The following is a 24,335-nucleotide window of genomic DNA, read 5'->3' on the forward strand; positions in this document are numbered from 1 at the left end:
AACTGACTCTGCATTTGTTAAGGTAAGTCTTGCTGAGGAAATTAAGAAAAGAATAGAAGTCATTACGAAATATTTGGCACGCTTTTTGACGGAAGGTAAAATAATATTTCAGGAGAGAAAAAAAAAAAAAAGGAAACTATATTTAATCTGTTCCCACTTGCTGTCTGATACCAGAATGCTGAATTTAAGAACTATCTGAAAAGTAGACTGAAGTTAGTAACAGGTTAATGGGTCTTTGAAGTCCATTTTGTAAAGAGCTGCCAGGCCACAAAGATAGATCACAGTCTTTGTTTACATAGAAAAATGAATTAAAACAAAATTGCGGTAGTTTGGCTTAATGGCACCTTTTTCTTTTTCGGTCATTAGGTTTTCTCTGCAGTGTCTCAGAGAGCTGTATATGTGCTTTTCCTTTGCATACAGGAGGGTAACTGGTGGGGTTGTTTTATTTCTTGATTAAATGTTAATTTTCCCCCCCTTCCTTCCCCCAGTTTATTGACAAAACAATTAAATGAAACACCTGTCTGTACATTTTTAAATGCTCATGATTCAGAGAAGGCTCTGTGATTTTGGAGTAGCTTTGCCTTCTGCAGTCTCCCCTCTTTGCAAGAGGAGGGCCATCTGATGTATATTATATCCTATACTGGTTTAGAACCTCTTGTCATTCAAATCCTTCATATCTGTATTCGAGTGGTACTTTCATATATAACATATATGCAGAATTGCCAGTAAGTTGTCAAAAACTCTCCTTAAATGTGCCAGTTTGTCTCCTAATTGTGTCAGAAGTATGAAACCTGTAGGTAACCAAATCTGAATTATATAATGATGAAGTTTCTAGGGTTCAGGTCACTGGGTAATAAAATTTTTGTCATGTTCCACCTTTTTTCCTTCATTGTGTGCAGTGATGTAGAGGGAATTGAACGTGGACTTGGTTTGGTTTTGTTTTTTTGGCTGTAGGTTGGCTTTTGTTGTTGTGGTTGGTTGGTTTTATTGCATTTATGATTCTAAAAATTAGGCCTAACCAAAATTATTTTAAAGGCAAGAAAATAAGAAAAAAAATCCATTGTGGACTGCTTAAAAAATAATGTTTACTTTAACTTTTTTTTGTGGTTAAAAATGAAAATTTTTATAGAAGGATAGTCTTGCACAGAGGAAACCACTTGTAGGTATGCAGCTTTTTACATATGATGGCAGAAATGGCAGTAAGTCACTTTGTGTTCCAGTGCAGAATGGTCAGTGGGGTTTTGCTGCGTTTTGCTGTGTTAATGTTCTCTGTCCACCTCTGTGCAGACTTTCCTTTGTGAAATCTGGTGTGGCTGTGCTGATCTCAGCAATAGCAGTGTTTTTCCTCTTAGGTTTGATTTGAGCTGTGGGCAACGTAATTCTGTTAATCTGCTAGTTTTCAAGTTGTAGTTCCCAACTCCCTTCCTGCCTTTGGACCACAGAGGGCTCCAAGACATAATGACTAAGACGATCATGTTATTTTATTTCAGATGTAGAAATACCCATGAAATTTCAAAGTGTGTCCGCTGCTTAATTGGGAGGGAAAAAGAATAAAGAAGGAAGCACAGCAAAATTTATCATCTTCTGATAACTTACTGGCACTTCAGTTTATTTTGAAGGTGCAGCTCTTAATGATTAGAGGGGCTTGGTGGGGAAATTGTTCTTCAGAGTCTGATTTCCAGACCAGGAGACTCCTCAGCCAACTATTAAACTGTTCCTTTCCTTTAAACATCAGAGGGTCTAAGGGATTATTTGCCAGTAGAGGTTGTATTGGCGCCTGAAAGCTTGAGATGGTGACCGAGTGGAAAGAACAAAGGATTTTCACAAGACAAATTAAATTCAGCCTTAGCTGGATCCCAGCTCCCTTAGGCTGCTGCTTGTGATTCCCTAAAAGGGAAAACCCTGCTCCAGAAAAATAATCCAAGCTCCACATTTTCAGTGTTGGCTTTCTCTCCCTATCTTTACACAATTCTTTCCGTGGGATATTGGAATTGTTCAAGTAGAGTCACACTGTTTCAGTTGCTATCAAAGGGTCTTCACTTCATGCATAAGTCCATTTACTTCCTATTCCTGTACTCTCCAGTATTTTTTGAAAAGGTTTTTTTGCAGAATTGCAGTTACTTTAATTATCTGTGGTTCTGAACTGAACAGCAATATTTGTCATTAATCCTGGTTGACTGACCATCTTTTTCTCTTTAAACTTGGCTTTCTTCAAGCAAAACCCCCACACTTCAGTGATTCCAAGAAGAAAGGAACAGAGCTGAAAGGTTTCCCCAAAGATTTTGCATACAGCTGATTCACTTAACCTCAAAGATAATGAATTATGGAAAAATCTGGACTGCCTCCATGTATTCACCATTTTCTGTACTAAAGCTGACTTTTTTTTATCATCTCTGGCAGAGTGTGGAGGAGACATGTTCAGCCAGCCCAAGTGTGCTGTTGAACATGTTTGTGGAATGCGTAATACCACTTGTTTTGAGACTTGATTATTTTGTCTGACTTGTTTCTAATGCCTTAGACTTTCGTGCTGTTACAGGAAGGCAGAAAATTTCCTTTTTGAAGGGTAAATACTCCAGGGGGAAAAACAAAACAAAACAACTAAAATAATCTTGTTATTAGCAGACAAGAGCAGTGATGTCTTTATTAAAGCTTTATTAAAGGTTTTGAGAGAATTCATCCTAATAATTTAATGCAATTGGTTGCTTTGAGGCAATGGACAAGCTTCCTAGTGAGGAAAGATGATTCTCTCTTCTATCACTTTACCTTTTCTAGCACAGAAAGACTGTTCTCTTCTTGTGGCACGTGGTGATGTCAAACATATGTTGTCTGTGCCATAGCATATAAAAGCAGTAAAATAATGTTCTCCATCTTAGGCTTGTTAATGCAATTGCAATAAACAGTTGAGATTATGTACAGTGCCTTTGGTGCTTTTTGTATCCATTCCTAAGTCTCTGATCTTTACTGTGCAACTGTCCTACTCTGTCAGCTGTTAATAGCTGGTAGTTCATAGACTGGCTTTGCCTTGTACTTTCCAATGGTTGCAGTTTCTATAATGCTGAATTTTTCTTTTGTTTTTAAACTAACCTAATTTGATATGTATTGTCTGAAAAGTGCCCTATGTGTGAAAGTGGCACCCTGTTTTAAGTTTTTAAAACTTGCAAACACATATCTTGGGAGTCATGCTTAATAAGATTTTCATGACCTCTTGTGTTAGAAAGTCATCCTCTTTCCTTCAGGCCTTTTGCATATTTTTCATTACATTTCTGCATGCATTAAGGCTCCTGTAGTGTGGTCCCTGTTTTGCAGGCAGAGGGGAAGCAAGCTGAGTTCTATAATGCAGTGATCAGTGCAGACACTGCTGGGCTTCAGGGGGTTAAGGAGCTCCCTGGTGCACATCCCACGCTGCTGCTGCACTCCTCTGCAGCTGGATTTGTGGAGTTAGTTTAGTGTATTTTGCTTAGTGCGTGGTATGGATCCTGCAGCAAAGGATTTTGCTTTTATTACTGAAAAAAAAATCTCAATTAAAACTTGAACCCCAATGAATTCAGAATGTTAAATTGATGTGGCAGCCTGTGGACGCTGAGATTGACTCCGGCTCAGGTGCCTGGGGAGGAGAAGGAGCAGCTGTGACGTGAGACAGTAGCCAGCTCTGCCCGTGGAGTGTGGGGCAGTGCAGAGGTGTGGGGGCTGTCTGCAGCTTTCCATCCTCTGCTCATTGTGAGTAATTGTGACCAGGTTTCAAATCGATACTCTGTTTATTTCTTCACTTGTGTTGCCCTAGCAATTAGTTTCTGTCAGTTTGTAGCTTCTGAATTTGAGCAAGCAACTGCCTTGAAAACAACTACTCTAAAATGGCCTATAATTCTACTATTGTCTTGTAAGTGGGTACAGTAGTAACTAGACTGTGCTGTGAGAAGAAAAACATTTTGATTACTGAAATCAAATTTACAAGGCATGTGGTCAAAGCTAGAGATATTTCCATGTTGTTTTGATAATTTAAAAATTTCCAAGGAAGGAGAATGCACTCTCTATACTAAGAACATCCATTACTGACCCAGAGAGGTGAAATTAGTTATAAGCTCTTTAATTTTAAGGAATATCTCAAAAATGTTGCTGGGATATAACTCTGACGCTCTTGATGCTTGCACTATGAGATGCTGTGTAAACTCTTGACTAGTAATTCAAGTCTTTCTCTACTGTGAAATTGACTGTGATAGGTGATTGGTAAAGATAGTTAATACATATGTAATTAATATTCCTTTTTATTTAGGTAAGCATAAATTGCATTTGTTTTGGGGAGAAAAGGAAAAAAAACTGTTACTTCTGTAACCACCCTAATACCAATTATGAAACTTAAGTTTTGCCAATTTTTTAAAAAATAGTAGTTTTTGTCTAATGTTTATGACTTCTCTAGTATATTAGCTTGTTTAGACAACAAACATCACTTTTTTGTTAGGTATCAAAATGAAACAATTTTCCTGACACAGTAAGAAAACTGTAAGGAATGTTTTTATCAATAAGTGTCAATCTTTCTGCTTGCTGAATTGCAAGGAGGAGAAAGCTGCTGCAAACTAGTAACAGGCTCGTTCTACAGGAAAGGTAAATTCTGAATGAGAAGTTTTCCTTGCGCTTGTCCTAGATTAAGTGGGAGGAGAAATGCTTGAAAATGCTTATTTTCAATTCTGCGTCAATGTGTGTGGAGTAGCTACTCTAACAGAAAACCAGACTGCCAACTCTTTTAGCAGTCTGGGAGCTGAATTTCTTGCCTGGCAATCAGAATCATACCAGAGGGATGGATAAAGAAATTGTCCTGAATGTAGGGCATCAGCCATATTATCTGTGGCATTAAATTAAGTCACTGGATTGTTCAAAGGGTGGGTATTTGTGTCAAATGTATAGAGAGATGAGTTTCTGGTATGCTTCAGAAGATGATCTGTGATTTCAGATGACCATAAAAAAGTTACTGTTCAGGCTTTTTTAGTTGCACGAACTCTTCCAAGATCAAGATACATACATCGGTGAAAACATGCTTGGGGTATTGGGACTTTCCTTTAGATGAGTTGGAAGCCTTTCGACTGAAATTTTCATGGCTTTGTAACATGTGCTGGAAAAACAGAAAGCAAAATACTTCTGACAAGTAATCCCAACTTCTTGTTGTACATAGACATTGATCATGCTGCGGCAGCGGTGGTGATCTGCAGGCTCTCTCACCCCAAGGTGGTATGGTCCAGGTGGTGGCTGCCTGTCCTAGGAGTCCAGCAAGGGAATGGTGGCCCTTCCACTTCCAGCCCCATGCTTTTCCTGCTGAAACCAGCCCCCAGTGTGGGGGGGGGGGGGGGTGTGGGTGCTACTGAATATTCCACACTAAAGCTTCACCTCCTTGTTCTGTAACTGTAACACTGGGACACAAACACCTCTTTCCTGCCTCCTAGATCCAGAAACCTCTGGGGGGCATGTTTTGGCACTTGGAAAAATGAGGGATTTGGCCAGATTGTAAAGAGAAAAGCCTTTTGGTTCTGAGCTATGCTTTATCCCTCTAGCCTGTGTTTTTGTTGCCTATTCAGCGCCCCAGGAGCTCATGAGTGGGACAAGCTTTGTAAAGTCCTCTTCCATGTGCCTTTAGGATGTCTAGCAGGTACCTGTAAAAATAATTCTCATACCTCATACTGAGGAAAGGTTAGAGCAGAGGTATTTTTTCTGTCTTTGGTAGGAGCATGACTGAGAGGAGAGGCATGTATAGCCCAAGGGGAAACTTTAGGCTTGCTGCAAGGTTTCATCTGCTGGAAGGTGTTGGGGAAGCACGTGATTAATACTTTGGGAGAAGGGTTTGGGAGAGACAGTTATGGAAGATAGCCTATGTGTGTGGGGGAGTGTGTATTTTATGTATCACTGTGTGTTTTTAAGGAAGAAGTAAAAAGTCTGAAAATGTTGCCTTTTTATTATAGCTAAGAAGGGTGAACTTGTTTAGAAGCCTTTTTTTTTTTCTGAAGCTTTTTGTCTGAATTTAGCAAACATCTTGAAAAGGCAGGTGCAATTGCATCAGAATACAACTCCCATTCAATCAGTGCTGTTTAGGAACAAAAAAGTAGCTTGGAGGTTGGGAAAAATACAATTAGAAGAGAGAGAAGTGAATGCTTGTCAGCATCAGACCAAAATTTGGTAAAGGCCTTTGATACTTAAATATTTAAGAAAACTTTTTGAGGTTAACCATGCTGACTTGCTTAAAATGTACAAGGATGCAGCTGGCAATTTTTTATCATACAAATAACGGAATATTGATTGATTAATTAAAGCTGCCTTGGGACATGTAATTTTTTTGCTGAAATGACAATGTGCATCTAATGTTGTATTGCAAATGTGGTCAAATAAATTATTTGTTAATCACAAATTAAAGCAGAGGGAATTTATTTTCCTTGAATTATTTGACACCACAAAACTAGTGGGATAGAGATGCACTGGTTCCATGAATTGGAAAGTTTGGAAGTTGCATTGAATGGCTTTTGTTTATCTCCATCCTTCTTATTTTTGTAGGAAATTCCACTTATCTGGATGACCACGGACCACCACCTCAAAAGGTAAGCTGCTGTTATTTTGTATTTGCTTTATCCTTGCTCTTTTGGCTTCTGTTTTTAACTCATTGTGTATTTACTTGTGCCAAGCAACTCTTCTGAATTTACATCAACAGCAAGTGGCCTTTCCGGCTTTTTACCCCCCAGGTGTTTTCAGATGTTTGCCAGTAACTTGGGTTAAAATGAATTAGGCTGTTGGCTTGTTCTCTAAACACAATTTGTTACTATATTATGCCTGTCTTTCCAGCCCTTTTGCACAGTGCAGATCTGTACTAAAAGGGCAGATTATCTCACTTCTGTGGCCCACCATGGATGCTAGTGCAGCAGGTGACAGGGAGTAGTTAGACAGGAGGTGGGTGTGAATAGCCACTCCCTCTGGTGGTAGCCCTCCCTCATCTCTGTTCAGCTGACCATGAAGTCACATCCTCAGCCTCAGGCCTTGAGTTGAAGTGATCAACCACATGTGTGCACCTGTGTGGTGAAACAGTTGGCTTCTGATCAGCAGGAGGAGGATAATGTGGAAAGCAATTCCACTTAGCTCAGTTATTAGTGAAAACAGACAGGAATCTGGGTTCCTTCACCTTTTTTCTGGGCAACAAAATCTGCAATTTTCAGCTGATATGTGAGTATTTGTACTTTGTTTAAGTTCAGATGGCTCACTTGGAGGAATGATGTACATTTGATTCCAGTCAACAAAAATTACTCAATTACAAAAGCAAATGGATGTAGACAGAAGTGACAAAATCAACATGTTATGTTTATCATTCCAAACTGAGATAGGACACAGGTATTCTAAGGCTAAACAAATGCTTCACACTAAAATCTGTTTAGTGCTCTCTGGTTCTTATAAAATACTTTTTTTTTCTTTTTTTTTTTCTTTTTAATTTAGTACCAGCTGCTTCTCTTGTCCAAGAGTACAGCAGGCTGCATGAAATCAAGAATTGTTTGTTGTGTCTCCACAGTGAGCACTCTGCTTCGAAGATTAAAGCAATGCTTATTCCAAACTTGCATTTCTCATGCTTGCATTAGCATTCAGAAATGCCAAGCTGTTCTAGTAAGGAAAAGGCTTCCATCTAGATAAGAGCTTTTAACCTTGAAAACGTTCTTCAGATTTTGGTACATTTTCTTCAGGAATTTTGCTTTACCAATTAGTAGTGCTGTGGATGGGATCTGTACTCCAATGGGCAGTAGCAATTAGACATATTTATCCAACCCAGGCACTTTTCTGTTTACATCGTGAAAATATCTTTTGCCTGTCTAAACATGTAATTTTGGGCTATGTTCACACAGCCTTATCCAGCTGCAGCTCAGTTGTCTGTAGAAAGGCCAGCTGAATAGATATCTACACAATTGGTTGGTTGGGTGGACACTCTTTGATTAGCTACCTACAGTCAGTAAAGTTTGTGGGCTTCCTCTGTAATCATCCTCACTCCTGGAAACTTGATGAAAAGCTCAATAGAGTAACAGGCTATATATATATATATATATATATATATATATATATATATAGGCTTGTGTAAGATAAAAGTATTTTGCTTTTTGAAGTATTTTCCCGTGTTTCAAAAATGTTGATAAAATATGGATCAATTTGATCATCCCTTGGACAAACCTGCTTATTCTTTAGTGGCTTGGTTTTTTTTGTTTTGCTTTTTATTCCTCTGATCAAAATATGGGTGGGGATTGATGGATCCCGAGATAATTCCTGGTATTTGCTTGGGGTCATGTTTTGAACTAAGATGCTCTTGCTTTGTAAATCTCATGCATTGCATTTTTGGCTAAGTGCAGTTATTTACCCTCTTACAGCTTCATATCTGAACTGTGAGCTCTGTGGGTGTGAGTGAAATTCACTGTAATTGTCATTATCTTTGAAGTAGCCTCCATTCAGATGACTTGATAACAGCCTTTGTTTAAACTAACAGATGGTTAAGGTCTATGCATGCTTTAATTCAATATAAAAAAAAGCATCAGAAGAAATCAATCCTGACTCCAACATTTAAAATATTTCATTATAAAATGCTTAAAAGCTGGAAGTGGAGATAATGAACAGCAGTTCATTGCCTGAGGTTGAAATGACTGGTAGCTAATATGGGCAGTGTGTAGTTAGCTGTAGGGGAAGGCCACCAGCAGTTGATATGCACTGGACCGTAGCCGTTTTGCAGAGTACATTCCAGTGTTTGTAGGAAATCATATTAGTTTTGGCTCTTTGTCATGGCTAGGTGCCAGAGGTTTGGATTTTTTTAAATACCCGTGTGGGGATTTTTTTTCCCAGTGGAAGAACTGAAAATAGCACTTGTTCTCTGAATAAGGAATTAGCATCATCACATTTCAGGAGAGCAGGGTACTGGTCTGGTTTTTTCAGATAAAGGTGGCAGCAGCAATTTTTTCAGTGCAAGCAAAGAATGAAAGCCTGGCTCATTTCTGTACCTCAGCATTGCTGGTGTGGTTCTGATTCTTCCTTGAAGACCAGGTGAGACAGCTTTTATGGTGTTCCCCCAGTAAAGGTTTACTTGACTGTTGAAGATTAGCAGTGGTTTATCCTTGCCAGTGATACAAAGGTAATGTGTCTAGGTGTGGTAGTTTGATCCTGGCTGGAGGATCAAAAGCCTCTCTGCATCTCCCATCCTCAACTAGACAGGAGAGAGAAAATATAGCAGAAGGCTCATGAGCTAAGGACAAGCAGAGATCACTCACCAATTATAGTCACAGGGAAAACATTCACCTTGGAGAAATTAATTGAATTTGCTACCAATCAAAATCAGAGTAGGATAATGAGAAGTAAAACAAATCTTAAAACACCTTTTCCCCATCTCTCCTCCCTTCCAAGCTTAACTTTATTCCCAAATCTCTACCTCCTCCCCACCAGCAGCACAGGGAAACGGGGAGTGGGGATTAGAAACATGTTGTTTCTGCCTCTGCTTCCTCCACAGGGAGAGGAGGCCTTCCCCCTCTCCAGTGCACAATCCCTCCCATGGGAGACAGCTCCCCATGAACTTCTCCAACGTGAGTCCTTGCTTCAGTTCTTCATGAACTGTTCAAATGTGGATTCCTTTCAGAGGGTGCAGTTCTTCAGGAACAGACTGATAGCCAGCCAGCATGGGTTGCCCATGGAGTCACTAAGTCCTGCTGAGAAACCTGCTTTTCTCTCCATGAGTCAACGTGTCCTTCCAGGAACCTCCATGGGCTACAGGTGGACCTGAGCTCCTCTGTGGACCTCCATGGGCTCCAAGGACACAGCTGCTTTGCCATGGGCTGCAGGGGAATCTCATCTTGGGCACCTGGAGCACCACCTCCCCTCTTTCTTCGTACACTTGGGTGAATTCAGGGCTGTTGCTCTCACACATTCTCATGCCTCTTTTCTCTGGCCACAAATTACTTCTGCACAATAACGTTTTATCCTTTTGAAAAATATGTTATCTCAGAGACAGTACTACCATTCCTGATTGGCTTGGTCTTGGCCAGCAGTGGCTCTGTCTAGGCGCCAGCTGGTGCTGGTTTCTTTGGACATGGGGGAAACTTCTGGCAGCTTCTCACAGAAGCCACTCCTGTAGTCCCCTCGTCAGTAGCAGAACTTCGCCACATATACGCAATACACAAACGTGGGCCGCTCTTCTTTGGTCCTTAGGCACCAAAGACTTCAGAAGACTGAATAATCCTAGACTTTTCATGAGTTCTGAGACAGATCCGTGTATGCTTCTCTGCAGGTAGATGCAACCTCCAGTAGCCCTAGCACAGCTCTGGTGTTTCTGCTGTTAGTATGTGACAGAAAAGGAATGCAGTTGAGCCAAACAGCCACTGTTGGTGGTTCTACACTGCTCTTTCCTATTTCAAATCTCTATCTCACTTCCTCCTGGCTTTTTTTTTTAATAAGCATCTGCAAATGTAAATTTTAAACTATTTTCTAAGTGATCATTTGTTTATCCTTTTTCTGTAGATTGGTGTTTAAGTGAGGCCTTTAAGATGATGATAGGTTTTCAAAAACACCTTTGAAATGGATGTGCATTAATGGCTGATGGTGTTCACTGGATATATTTCATATCTGAGCATTTGTGTGCATAAAATGGGTGTATTTTGTTCCAGTATTTAGACCAGCTATTTCCTGAACAGCTTATCAAATCCTCCCAAGAATTTTTTGTTCCATCCAAGATGGTGAAACTGGCCCTGAAGGACAAATGGTACAAACTTTGTCAGACCTACAGTTGTTCTTAACTGAATGCTTTTCCCTGAGAAATTGGCAAGAGCATCAAGATATGTCCCTCTTTCAGTAGAAATGATGTATATTTGTGGGGGAGCTGTGCACATAGCTTACAGATAAATCACACTGAAGTAGTCTATTCTCCTTTTCTTGATGGTTTTCCCTTGGGATGCCTGTCATGGACCCAGTGTATCTTTTGGCAGTTGTTTAGGTGTCATCAAGACACTATGCTTAGAATGTGTGACAGTGCTTCAAATCTTTACATGAGTAAAAAAATGGATGGAGGTCAGGATCAAGTCAAAATGAATCTAAATAAGAGGCAAACACAAATTAAATTTTATCTGATTTTATTGGTTTAAAGCTGGAAAGTGAATAAGTACTCTTTTCACCACTCTTTCAGTTCTTAGCTAGTAATTATGTGCTAATTGTTCTTATTTTCTTATGGAGCAAGACTACCATAGCTTAATGGAATATACCATATACTGTAGCATAATAGAATCATTTGGAAAAGACCTCTAAGCTCATCGAGTCTGATTGTTAACTTAGCCAACACTGTGTTCACCACTATGGGAAAATGTAACAGAATCCTTGCGTGGCCTTTGGTGTATCACACTATACCCAGTCCTAGTCACTCTTCATTGTCAGCTAGATTATTTATTCTTTTTTATTTGACTTTAAATCTTACTAAAAGATTATTTCAGCCCTGGCCCCTTTACACTGAGTTTTATGTTCATCAGGTTTATGCCAGTTTTATTTTTTCCTAGTATTTGGATAGCAGCATTAAGATAATGGCCAAGAGCTGTGTATTTTTTTTTCTTCATTTTGATTATTTGTTTTTTAGTGGATACTGTATGTTTCATTTGAACTAGTGTTTTAGTTCTAGCCATTCCTTATGAGAACATGGTTTTAACCTTTCAGCCCTCTACAGTCTTAAACAATTGATTTGTTAGGGATAAAGTGCTTGATTTAAAGCCAAACAAAGAAACAAAGAATCAATTAAAAAAAAAAAACAAAACACCAAAAAAAACAACAAACCAACAAACTCCACAACACTTAGAAGCAAGCAAGATTTGTTGTATTTTAGGTGTATGCTTACTAGGGATTTTAAGAGCATGAATAGTAGTGCGTTATTTTTGATAGGGTTGAAACTGTCTGTTTAGCTTGAATTGAAAAATGGGTGGGTAATCTTTAAAGTAATCCTTCCAGGGCAGGTTGGGAAAAATTTCAGTGATTAAAAAAATATTCTGCTTATAAAATGAAGAGTTGAGATTATTGTGCAGTGTACAAATTTTCAGCCAGCAAAAATCATCAGAATTTAGCAACACTAAAATAGAGTAAGTAATTTCCTATGGTTACCAGACTTAGTACCTGGCTGATAAAATACGAAGAGAGAATTCACTAAGTGCCTTAACCACAAATATCCCTTTTATAGTTTGAAGCAGTTTTACAGTAAAACTGAGCTTTTAGGCCTAGTACAGTCAATAAAATACTGTGATTTAAAAAAACCATAAAGCATTTCTCCACTTCCCTCAGTTTACTAGAAGCAGTGTGTTGTGGTTTAACCTAGCTGGCCACCCAAGCCCCACATGGCCACTCACTCTCCCACCAGCGGGACTGGGGAGAAAATAGGAAGGATAAAAGGTAGAAAACACATGAGATAAAGACAGTTTAATAGAAAAAATCAAAAGCCACACACACAAGCAAAGCAAGGGATTAATCCACTGCTTTCCATGGGCAGGAAGGTGTTCAGCCACCTAGAAGAGAAGGGGGCCCCATCACACATAACAGCAACTTAGGAAGAGAAGCCCTGTCACTCCAAACATCCCCCCCTTCCTCCTTCTCCCCACTTTATATACTGAACATGGTGTCATACAGTCTGGAACATCCCTTTGGATATCCCATTTGGGGTTGGCTATCCAGCTGTATCTCCTTCCAATTCCCAGGCACCTCCAATCTACTTACCAAAAGAAAAGTGTGAAAGACTTCGGCTTTGTGGAAGGTCTGGTCCGCAATAACAAAAAGTCTCTATATTATAACAGAATATCTCTATATTTGTGCTGTATTCAGCACAAATCCAAAACAGCCCCATAATAGCCACGGTAAAGAAAATTAACTCTACGCTAGCTAAAACTAGCACACAGTATAAAATACTTGTAGAATAATTGGTTTATGTTCTTTTTAAACTGTGTTTTCATTCCTTCTAAATGGCAGTATCTTAAGGGAAGAAAAATCTGGTTTTTACAGAGGATTTCCCCATTGTTATTCATAATTCTTTGCAGTCCTGCTGAAGCAGGTGGTGAATGATACAGCACTGTAATAGTATGGAGATATATCCAAAAGCTGGAATTGAATCTCTACTGTTAAGTGTGAATTGGATTATAAAAATATATGAATTATACTGGAGCACTAATTTGTTTGTTTTGTTCATTTTAATTTATTGCTCAAGAATCTTAAGGATAAAACAATCACTTGATTCCATGATTTATCAAAATAGAGATGATTACTTACTTTTTAATACATCTTCAGTTTATAGCATATCAGAAAGCTGTTGATATGGGGAGGCTGACTGATCATAAATGGAAGTACTGAGCGACTTGGGAAATTAAAGCCAGATTGCCTGTCACAAGAAGATAAATCTGTGAGGGTTACTGTGCATGCTGATGTCCTGCAAAAATTTAAACAGTAGTGAGCTGGATTTTGACTAAGCCTGACATTCGCAGCCTTTAAATTTTGAAAGACTTAGACAGACAGCAGGTATGCAGGTTGTGACTACTGCAGTAGTCTGTAGTTTTTATCTAATTTCAAAGATGCTTGGAAAGTATTTTGCCTTTTGGTTGGTACTTTATTGGTCACACTGTGTGTGTGGTTAAAGGTGAATCTTGCTTATCTCTGGCATTAACACAGCAGCCTACCCAGTGTTACCCAAAACAGAAAAATTCTAATATCACCAAATTTGCACCCATAAGCTTTAATTAGATATGACATCGTGAACGTGCCTACATGTGGTCAAAAGTAGAATCAAAACATCAGGCAAAAGAGGACAGGGCTTCATGACTGGGCTGAAGAAGTCAGTGGGAGAGTGGCAGTTATCATAGTGATTAAGGTGAAGGAATTTGGGCAAGGTAGTTCTTAGGACAGCACCTACAGCATCCTGACATCCCAGGGAGCGTGGAGACCTTGTGGCTGGCACTACTGGGGATTTTCAGTAGATGCAAGGAGAAACTCCCTCTGTTAAAATGGAAAGGAGTCATGCCCTGGTCAGCAGGAATGAGGCTTGGTTTTCCTCCCATCAAGTCAGATTAATAATTTCAAAGTACAGAAGAGTGAAATGGGAGTACTTGATGCTGGGCCTCTTCTGTTACTGACTCTGTTGTGCCATCTTCAGCACCACAACATCCATTTGTGATTCAGGACATGGTTTGTGGTCTGTAAGGGAAAGTATTTTGGGCATTTGAGTCATTTTAATGATTTCTGCCGAGCTCTGGTTCTGCTGGAAGAGTTGGCTAGCAGCATGTTGTCCTTTCTGTAGGTGCTTCTTGGTGTTGTTACTTCCAGGTAACAACATGCCACAAACTAGATTTGAATCTGTTACCTGCAGGAGCTATGAAGGAATGCCCTTTGAGTTCCTGCAAGCATGCAGAGCAAGAGCACCTCAGAGACAGCTCATTGGTGATGAGCATGTGGGGCCAGCAGAACTGGCCTGTTTTACTAAATTAAAATCCGATTATGGCTATAAACAGCCTTACATTCATACTGTGATTGGCTTATGAAGTGTCTGTGCAAAGTACAGTGGAAAAGACAAGCATGCTAGAGACAATAAAATATAGTGTGGAGTTATTGGAAAGGAGCCTAAAGGGCTCCTGAGAAGCAGCATGACAGGTCCTTGGCAATGCTGAAACTGAGCTGCTGCACGAGCTGCAGCCCAATCAATAGTCAGCCACGGTAGCTACCAAAGAGTTAAACCTCAATGTGAAGAAAGACAAGTGCATACAGAGGAATAAATTATTCAGTCTACCACTCACCACATTTAAATCCAATATTATTGGCTCCCGGGGTGAATTTGTGAATATTGCATTGGAAGGATAGAAACAACCATAAGGTAGTGAGGTTACTTAAGAGAATGCCAGTGCTGTGAAGTATTATAAAAAGTTTTAAAAGCAGGCTTAGTTACTTAATATCTCTCATTTTGCAAGTACCCAATATAAACATGTGGGTTGGATGTGATAGGATTTACTACTTAAACAGAGAATTACTGTGCCAGTGTGTTCTGGGCACATCACAGAATGTACAAAACCCTGGGCTCCAAAGGAAAAACTGCAGTTTTAAACTTTACACCTCCAAGATACATATAATGTGATGCTGCTCTGGAGTTAAAATCAGTCTTGCACAAATTCTGCAGCTTAAGAGGTTTTTGATATTACATGTTAAACCTTCCAGTGGAAAATGGGGTATTTAAAGTGACACTAAAATTCTTAACCTACATGAACTCATGCTAATTCTCTCAACAAATACCAGTATCATGTTCTCAGATAATTCATCTCCTTTATCTTGTTGTGAGGGTAGGTGCCTACCAGAAAGATAACTTCGACAATGTGATTACCTTAAAAGAGATAAATATACTGCTTTTCATAAGAAAGCTAATGAGGGTCTTCCAGTTCTTTTTCTGTGGTAATCTGCATTCACTCATGTGGGGTAAAGAAGAAAAGAGCAGTAGCTTTGTTCTGCATCCCTCTGCATCTATAGTTGTGACAATACCATATTCTTTGATTCTTCTGAATTCTGTCCTGTGATGTATTCAAAAGAGATGTCTCTAAGACATGAACAGTAACTGTTCAGTTCTCCTTGGCACCAGGGAGACAAGATACAGCCCTATGTCTGATTTTGGCTCCAAAGAGGTGAACAAGTTGTAAACTGCAGAGAAAACAAAAAAGAATGAAGAAGAGGTTGAAAAGTGACCTATGCTAATAAGGGTCAAGAGGAAAAGATTTTATTAGTCTAGAGGTGGTGGTTGTACCCCATCCCAAAGCAATTATGCATTTGGTAGGGTGATTCCCTGTCACCTGCTTCATCCTTGAAAGGAGCTGGAACTGAGCTGCCATCACTTCAGTAGAAATGAGTGTTGCTGAGTGATGAAAGCCAGGAGTGCCACTCACACCTCCAGAGGCTGCCTAATATCAGAGAGTAGCTGAAAGTGCTGAGTGAGCAGAGCATGCACTCTCTACCAGCCTGTTTGACTTAGCATACATGTGCCGAGTTTGAATGTTGCTGTGTTGCTATAACTTCACATGCCTGAAATAAACCTGGTTCTGCACTCCCTGTGGTGTGGGGAGTCTTGTGCAGCAGATTGGAGACGCAGGGGTTTTGCTCTGCTGCAACCTGTTGTTGTAGATGAGTAAATCAGGTGTAAGAGATAATGTGAGCAAACCCAAACATGTTGACAAGTTGCATCCAAAACTCTGAACATTAGAAACTGGATCTTTGTCTTTTTCTTTGTAACTTTCCCAGGCTGTTATTGATTTTATTGTTGTTTCTATAGCTACAGTATCTTGTAATAGGACCTCACTGGAGACTTAATGGGGATACTTTACTATGCTTTGAACTCGGGTCTTTTTTTAGATGTGTAAGTGTGCAGTGCTTCTTCACAGGAAAATTACTGCAAGTTTTGATCTTGGCTGCACAGATCTCTCTTGTGGGACACATCAGGGACCATAGGCTTTGGCAGACACTTCATAGTACTGCTTTTCTTTAGTCTTAATAAATTTGAGGACTGTCTACAACCAAGTTTCCTTTTGCTGCTGGTGCTCCGTGCTTATGTTTTCAATTTAGCTTGGTACTTAGCGATGTTGAACCATTAGAGAACACATTTTAACTTAGTCTTCCAAATATGTCATCTGTCTTACAGATGAAATGCCTTGTTTGTGTTGATGGGGGAGAAAGTCACCCTTTTTCAATTAAATTAGTTTCTTAATGAGAATGCAACAGAAGAATATTCTGTTTCTTCCTCTGCCTTACTTTCAATGCTCCACTACAACTATACGGCATTTAAACTTTGAAAACAAATAAATTTCATTTTTACCTTTTCTTGTGGTTTCTGGTGTATTTTCAGTGACCCATAGAGATGACCATGCTGTCTGATCTGCTTTAGAGTTGATTAATTCAAAAAGCTTGTCTCTGTCTAGCATCACTGCACTCTACAGGTGACTGTTTACATAACTGGAACAGTGTGGTTTAGATGGGGAAGGAGGATTCCAGCTAGTAATATATTTTGTTTACTCCCTTGTTCATTCTTCAGTCATGTTTTCTGCTGATGTAACTTACTTAGTGTTAGCAACTTTTCATTGTGTTTGCTTTAAAAGTGAGCAAGTTGATACTTGTTTGAAATGAGGTTTTTGAACAGCAGTTCCTGAACTTAATTTTGGAAGGCTATCTCTTTGTGGCCTTTGAATTTGTCTTTAAAGACCATGGCGGGCTTGTGAAAAACTTCAGTTAAAGAGAGCATCTAGTGTATCTAAGAAGATCTCAAAGCTGATGACTGAATTGTCTGATCTGTCTTCATGAAATCCACAATGTGAGAACAGATATTCTCTGGGAATCATAGAAGAATAACTAAAAATTAAATGCTTGGGTGGTAAAAATATTCTGGAACAAGTTGTGTAAGAAATTCTTCAGGCAGCATGGAAGGATGTGCCTTCTAACATGCCATGTATAATTTTTGAGGACACTGGAGAAAGAAGAGGGGCACTGGAGAGAAACGGGCTTCTGACAGCTCTCAGGTTTGTAGCTGCCCTATGAGTATCATCCTCCTCTCATGAGTCAAATGGGCCATTCCTTTGACCAATTAAGCCATTTTAAAAATTCTTATAATTCTGGCTCAGTTGGACAGGAAGAGAAAATTAAGAGGTTGGACTGGGAAGGTGTAATGCTGTATGAAGATATGCCAGCAAATGTTTCATTGTTTCCACAATCTTACCAGTACTTTTTGTATTGGTTGGCCTTACTCACCTGATAAACATGGAGCCCTGCCTGACCATAGGCACTGTCTGCTCAGAAGGGAGAAGCCAGTTCTGGCATCTGCTTCTGGCCCCACTTGTGTGTAAGGGCACGGGTCACTTACCTGCAGGAGGTGTGAATAAAGTATCTACTGTACTCCTGAAATGAGTCAGAGACTGACACCTGGGCAGCTTGCACCTGGATTGGGAGATTTTTGGCAAATGGGCAAAATTGTAATGGATTTGTCTCAGTAAAAGTGGAATAATTTAGGCCTGTGAGTGAATCCCTACATCGTTGACGCTACAAGTAATTATCTGGCCATTTTTTTTTTTAATGGTGCAAAGATTTATCTGTAGACAAAGCCCCCACTGAAGATGAAAACCTGGGTTTTTATCAGGTTATCTGTTGAATGGCTCCCTTTCTGAGACTGGCAGACCTTTCTGCAGGGGTATTTAACAGTCATTTTCTGTAATGCGAGTTCATGTGGGACTAAACTTGTTTTTTCTTCTTGATTCCATTTCACAACGTTCTTCTTTAACTATGAAACAAAAGAAAAAAAAACCTGTTTCAACTGACAAGTAAATTGTCATATAACTTTCCAAACTCTTGGAGAGAGCTGTTGTAATTATACTGTGGATTTTACTTTTTTATGGCTGTAAGTGCTAATTTGTGTAACTCCAAAGTGAATTATATGTTTAAATTGTTTATATTACCTCTGGGCTTTGATGCAGTGCTCAGTAAAGTCACTCTGCAATTATTTCACTGTTGTGTATATTGTTACATGAATATCAAGTTGCCAGAGCATCATCTCAGCAGTTGGTCAGTCTACATGATACCTACTCTTAGGTAGTAAGTAGTAATAAAATGTAATCCAGTTAGCATTTTATAAATGTCCAACTGCTGTTTTTCACTTTGTTTCTGCTAATACAATAGGAGCCTTCTTTCCAAGTGCCTTCTCTGCCATCATCTCTTGTATTGTCTGAGTGTCTTGTGAGTATCATGAGGGGGAAAAGAAAATTCCTCTCTAGAGATGTTTTCCATTTCTTGCATTTTTAGTTTTGCCTGATACAAACTCATGTTTTTGGAAGTAGTATTTCTTCTCCTCAAATAACTTCAACATTTTCTAAATACAGAAAGGAGATTTCTGCATCCTGAGGGAACTGGTCACGTTAAACAAACACTTGCTTGTACACCAAAAGCCTGTGTACTGCATGGCTTTGTGCACTGGACACACCCTTTGGGGCATTTGGGTGTGATAAGTGCAGTGGTTGACGTAAACGGAGGGAACGTGAGCAGAGTTTCAGGAGTGCATCCCAAAAGCCAACCACGCTCAGCAGGGCTGCAAGGGAGGTTTTGGTTACCACTCGTGATTGTTCTTCTCAAGTGAGCTTTGAGCTGCAGCACTTATCTTGAATCTTGTCCGGTTAGACTTAAGTGCATTCACTATGTACTGAAACAAGGCATTGATACATTGGTCTCCTTTAAGCTAAACAAGTGTCTGAAAATAATAGCCCTTTATTTCAGGTTCCTTTATCTGCAGTGAATATTTGCTGTCGTGTCTTTTTGGGGGTTACCGTGGGGGTTTGTGTTCAGAACAGAATTGTGCTACCTAGGAAGGTGAGTTTCAGAAACAAATGGGAGAACTGGAAAAATTTGGTAATTACTATCATTTTTCCAGGCTGACAAAATTGTTTGCACTTAGAATAGAGAATTTACAAAGGCCTCCTTTAATTTCATCTCATTTTTAAAGAATTATTTTTATAAGATTCACCGAAGGTTACTGGATAATCCAGTCAAGGGTTTAATTAGAACTTGACTGTAATCTGTATGCAGTAAAATGGTACTTGACTGAAGTACCAATAAAGAAAAAAGTTTGCTCACTATCGCTCCTAGTCCAAACAGCTAGGAAAATCAGAGCAGTTAATAATTATGAAGCATTTAAAAATATTTCCATAACTCTGCGAACTCCCATCATTCATCTAATTTCTGGAATGCTATGCACACATGTAGTGTATGGGCTCTTACTCCTTCACTGACACTTGTCAGCATCTACTTATCATGTCTCTTGAAGGCTTTCACTTACTTGCACAGCAAATTATTCCAAAAGCGTATGTCTGAGCAGAGGAGTAATTCCCAATCCACAAGTTGCAGTGATGTGTGAATGGTGCTGCAGGACTGGGATAAGTAGTGATGCTAGTGTTTGTTATGCAAAGAAGTGAACCAAAAATGGGACAACCCAGAATAGGGCTCACATTCTCTTTCATTATGGTGTGATAATCAGCATTATAAAATGTATTCAAAATGTTAACCTTTCAGACACCATTAACAGTAGTTTGGGGAAAGGTTAATTACAGCTGTAGCACAGGAATGTTAAATTCATCACTTTTAGAGTTCTCTAGTAATAAAGGCTGAGATTCTGCATTTCATAGGAAGCAAGGCTTCTGAAGGAAAGATTGATAAAAAAATATGGGGACTGTGTTTCTCATAGAAAACCCTATAAAAATGTTACAAAATAGTAAGACTTAGTGCACTGTGTGGGATTTTTATGGGCCTTGAGAGGCCCTTCTTTGCTTGCTGAATCAGCAGATGTGACATCCTGTGACTTGGAAAGCTTAACTGAGGCCATGATCACCCCATACTTACTCCTTCCCAGGGTAATTTGGGGAAAAATGGCCTCCGCATTTAGGTTGCAATGCAGGATATCCTAAACATTGCAACCAGTAACAGCAGCAATGTTCATTTGGTCATGAAGTGTTACACTGAGAACGAGTGCCAGTAGGTTCCCATTAAATATAAGGGAATACAGATTTTTTTTTCCTTTTTTTACTTTCGATTTGACAGTTCTCTTTGAAGGGTTGTCTCATGAATCATTTTGCTTCCCTGATGAAGATCTACTGGCAGTTCAAATGCAGTGAAGAGGTCCTCTGCAGTGAAAAGTGCCATATGCCTGTATGTGCGCCGCTGTGGGTGAAACTGTGAGCTCCTGACTCTGTTAGCCAACTTAAAGGCTTGGAAACAGTTTCCTCTGGGCCTATATTATCGAATGCTGCTGTATGCTATACAGCAAATACTTGTCCAGTGCAACAGTGTGACTCCAGAAAGCCTTTTGCTGAAACAATAGCCTGTAGACATCATCCAGGAACAAAATAAGGTTGCATCTGACATACTGTGAGACACTAAGTTACTTTTCACTTGTTCTGATTTCCTGGGGAGGAGATCAAAGTGCAAGAGTTAGAGTGTGCTGGACACCATTCCCAGTGGCCAGGTTGGATGTTGCTGTTCTATTTTGATATTTAATGAACATTACCTGTACAGACTGTGCCAGTTGGCCTCAGGCCCCCTGTGGCCCTGTGTTGATTATTTTGCACATAGACCCTTGACTGGTGGCATGATTTGTTCTGAGTCTGTTTGAAAGATTCATGTTTATATTTAAAATTAAAAGGGTTGATTAATTTTAGCTCTGTGCAACTGGTTGTTATTTGGTTTCTTTTGTTTCTTTTTAAGCTGAAGTTTTGCAATCCAAGTGTTCATTCCTCCTGCATTATGTCAGCTTGAATTCAGGTTCCTGTTGTTCCTACAGTTCCAACTGTAGTGCAAATTCACTCCTTTAAATGAGTATTTGCATTGAGATTACAAGCAGTAAGATCAAGATCATTACCAAAATAATAATAGTAATAATAATAATAACAACTACCAACATAGTGTTTCTGGAGTAGTTATCAATCTGTTACATTTAACTGCATCTCAAGGAGGAAATCTTCCCTTGCCTCCTCCCTGAGCCATGCTGTTTCTCTTCTGAAGAGCTTCTACCTTGCTAGGGGAAGTGAATGCTTCTGACCTGGGGCCTAGAAATTCTCCTCTATGTGTCTTTTGGCTTCAGGTAAAAACATGAGATTGAGAGGTACACAGAAACAAAATATCAATGTACTGACTCCATTTTTTTTTCAATCTTTGTTTAGGTACTTCCTTTCCCCAGTCAGGTGGTCTACAACAGAGTTGGAAAGTGTGGAAGTCGAACTGTGGTTTTGCTGTTAAGAATTTTATCAGAGAAACATGGATTCAACCTGGTTACATCTGACATACATAACAAAACAAGACTGACCAAAAATGAGCAGGTAAGTTACTCCTGCTTGTCTTAGATCATGTTTTCTTATTACTGTATGAAACTGAGAAACAAAGGCATATGCTAGCAGATAATCCAATCCTATTGAAAAGATGTATTGCTACTTTGTCCTGAGTAATCATGCGGAATTCATCGTTCTCTAAGTGACTTCACTTAATAAGAGAAATGGGTGGCAGAGCCAAGAAAAACATGATGTGGCAGCTAACCAGAAAAATTAACTTCCAGTGAGACAGCTCTTGAATTTAGTCAGCATAGCAGTTAGACTACCAGCGAGGCAAGAAAGGTTAGTACAGTGAAGTGCTAACAGATCTGAGGCATGTATCTGCAGCCATTTATGCTATAACCAGGACACCTTATTCAGACCTAGCTTGGGTCTTAAACAGAGTAGGAGTAAATAATAGCCCAAAAGGTCCTTTTTGACAACTTTCCTTATTCACTTCTAGTAAGCAGTAGCTTCAAAAAATTGTTTCCCAGGGCCATGCTAACCCATGTTTCTATAATATGACATGTCCTTGATCCTATCTCAGCTTCTTGCTTATCTGTCTTTTTCATGTTTGCTGCACAGACCTCACTGAGGGAAGTGGAAATACCGCATGAAACCTCTTTACGCAGACACCCTTTTTCATGTTCCCTTAAAGTTGTAGAAGGATTATTTTTACAGCTTTGTTTCTATGAGAGATCCAGTTATTTAAATTTTCTTCTCTTCAGGGTGCACATGTACCCACTGTAAGTGTCACTTCTGTGAGTAGATTGATACAAGTAGTGCAGGAAAACCTCAGATTCAAAGTGCACGTCTGTAGTCGGATGCTGCACACGTTGCCCACTGCTGCTATTTTGAGCTGCTGATCAGGTAAAGGCTGCAATTGCTGCCTCTGTCACTTCTAGAAATAGCAGCCTGCAAACCACAAAAGGATGTGTGCAATGATCAAAATATGGATGTGGGCCTGCCAGTGACATTGTGCTGTGATTGGGGGTCATTTACTGGCAGCCTGTTCATGAGCCCAGGTTTGTTATTTTAGATGCAGCAGTTCATTCCAAATGAAAATTTAGGAGCTGGTATTGCTCCTGCAGGTCCCACCTTCCTCCCCTTCAAGGTGTCCATGGGGTCCCACTGCAGCTGCCTGACCTAACACTCCATAAGTCAAGTTCAGCCAGAGGTGGGGTCCAGCTGGGCAGGGCTGCCACGCCAGCCCAGACAGGGCTGCTATGCATGGTTGGATGTGGCACACCAGTGACAGGCTGTGGAGGGGGATGGAGTCCCCTCACTGCCCCTGCTTGTGGCCAAGGAAATCCCTGCTCTGCATCTGCTGCAGCATCCCGTGTGTATCCTGCCAGCAGCACCGTGCAGCCTGGGAAGGTTGTGGTATGGTCCCATCGGAAAGGAGTCAAACTATCCCGTGCTACAGCGCCTGTCTGCTTAGTTTTTCTGCTGGGATATGGGATTTCTGTGGGTAGGACTGCTGGAGTTTTGTTTGTATCTTCCATCAGTTTTCATTGCTGATTGATGGATATGCCATAAATTCCAAAAATCTTTCAGGTGTTAGTAATCGCCAGCTTTCACCATGATCAGCTTCTTCCTTTCAGTTCTGTTCTGTCTTTCTCTGGTAGGTAGATTTTCCTTGGTTAAAACATGATACAAGATCACTTCTTCACAGTTTTCTGTGCTTTAGTCCAGCATGTGGAGATTCCAGAGAGGCCCAGACTTACTTTTCATGCAACCAATACTGACAAACTGACAAATAATTATCTGTATTACCTTTTGCACTCCCTAAGTGGTTAATTTACTAAACAGCAAAAATGCTGGAAGTATTGCTACAGAGCTGATGATTTACTCTATAGATTTCCCTGCCATAATTTGAGTCTCGTTATTTTTATTTATGGTTTATTTCCATAGTTACAATAGGGTCATAATTTATTGAGTACTTTAGCTGAAAAGTGCCTTTGATCACCAGAGAACATGCTTGCAGACAGTAACTGTTCTGTTGTTCAGGGCGTTTTTAGTTGTCTTCTCAATTTTTAAGAACAGAATATGAAAAGAATATTAATGATGTTTTCCACCTTTAATGTGGTGTAACAGGAGGAAGTTAAGGCAATGAATGATCGCAGGCTCCAGGCACTGGAACAAGAAAAAAGAGAGCTGGGCTGGGCTGTAGGCCTCCAGCATGAGCATGGGCTTCTCACTTGAGATGATATGTCTCTCTTCCTTCTGTCATTTCTGTGTCCTGTGTTTGGTTAAAGCCCTGATCCAGCCAAGACTTTTCTGTAAATATTTAGCTTATGCAGTCTGCTGTTGTTAAATAAAGTTAAGCATGTAGGTGTTTTTAATGACTGTGGGGATTGCACATAATTGGAATCCATATTCTCGTTGCCTTTTCCAGTCTGCTTCCTACTAAGAAATTTTCCCAAATTATGTGTGTCTGCCAGCAATTAGAAGTGCAGCCTTTGAACATCTGTGGGCATA

The 24,335-nt window shown here is 39.8% G+C and overlaps 1 protein-coding gene across 1 annotated transcript in view; it reads left to right on the forward strand.

Moving 5' to 3' along the window:
• The window catches only part of UST (uronyl 2-sulfotransferase), a 152,020-nt gene that overhangs the window by 48,943 nt on the left and 78,742 nt on the right, over window positions 1-24,335 (forward strand). The window contains exons 2-3 of the mRNA XM_038131414.1: window positions 6,532-6,575; window positions 21,711-21,866. Of these exons, the coding sequence (XP_037987342.1) occupies window positions 6,532-6,575; window positions 21,711-21,866 (200 nt within the window). The remainder of the gene's footprint in view (window positions 1-6,531; window positions 6,576-21,710; window positions 21,867-24,335) is intronic.

This window comes from Motacilla alba, chromosome 3, assembly GCF_015832195.1.
Source record: "Motacilla alba alba isolate MOTALB_02 chromosome 3, Motacilla_alba_V1.0_pri, whole genome shotgun sequence".
Lineage (NCBI taxonomy): Eukaryota > Metazoa > Chordata > Aves > Passeriformes > Motacillidae > Motacilla > Motacilla alba.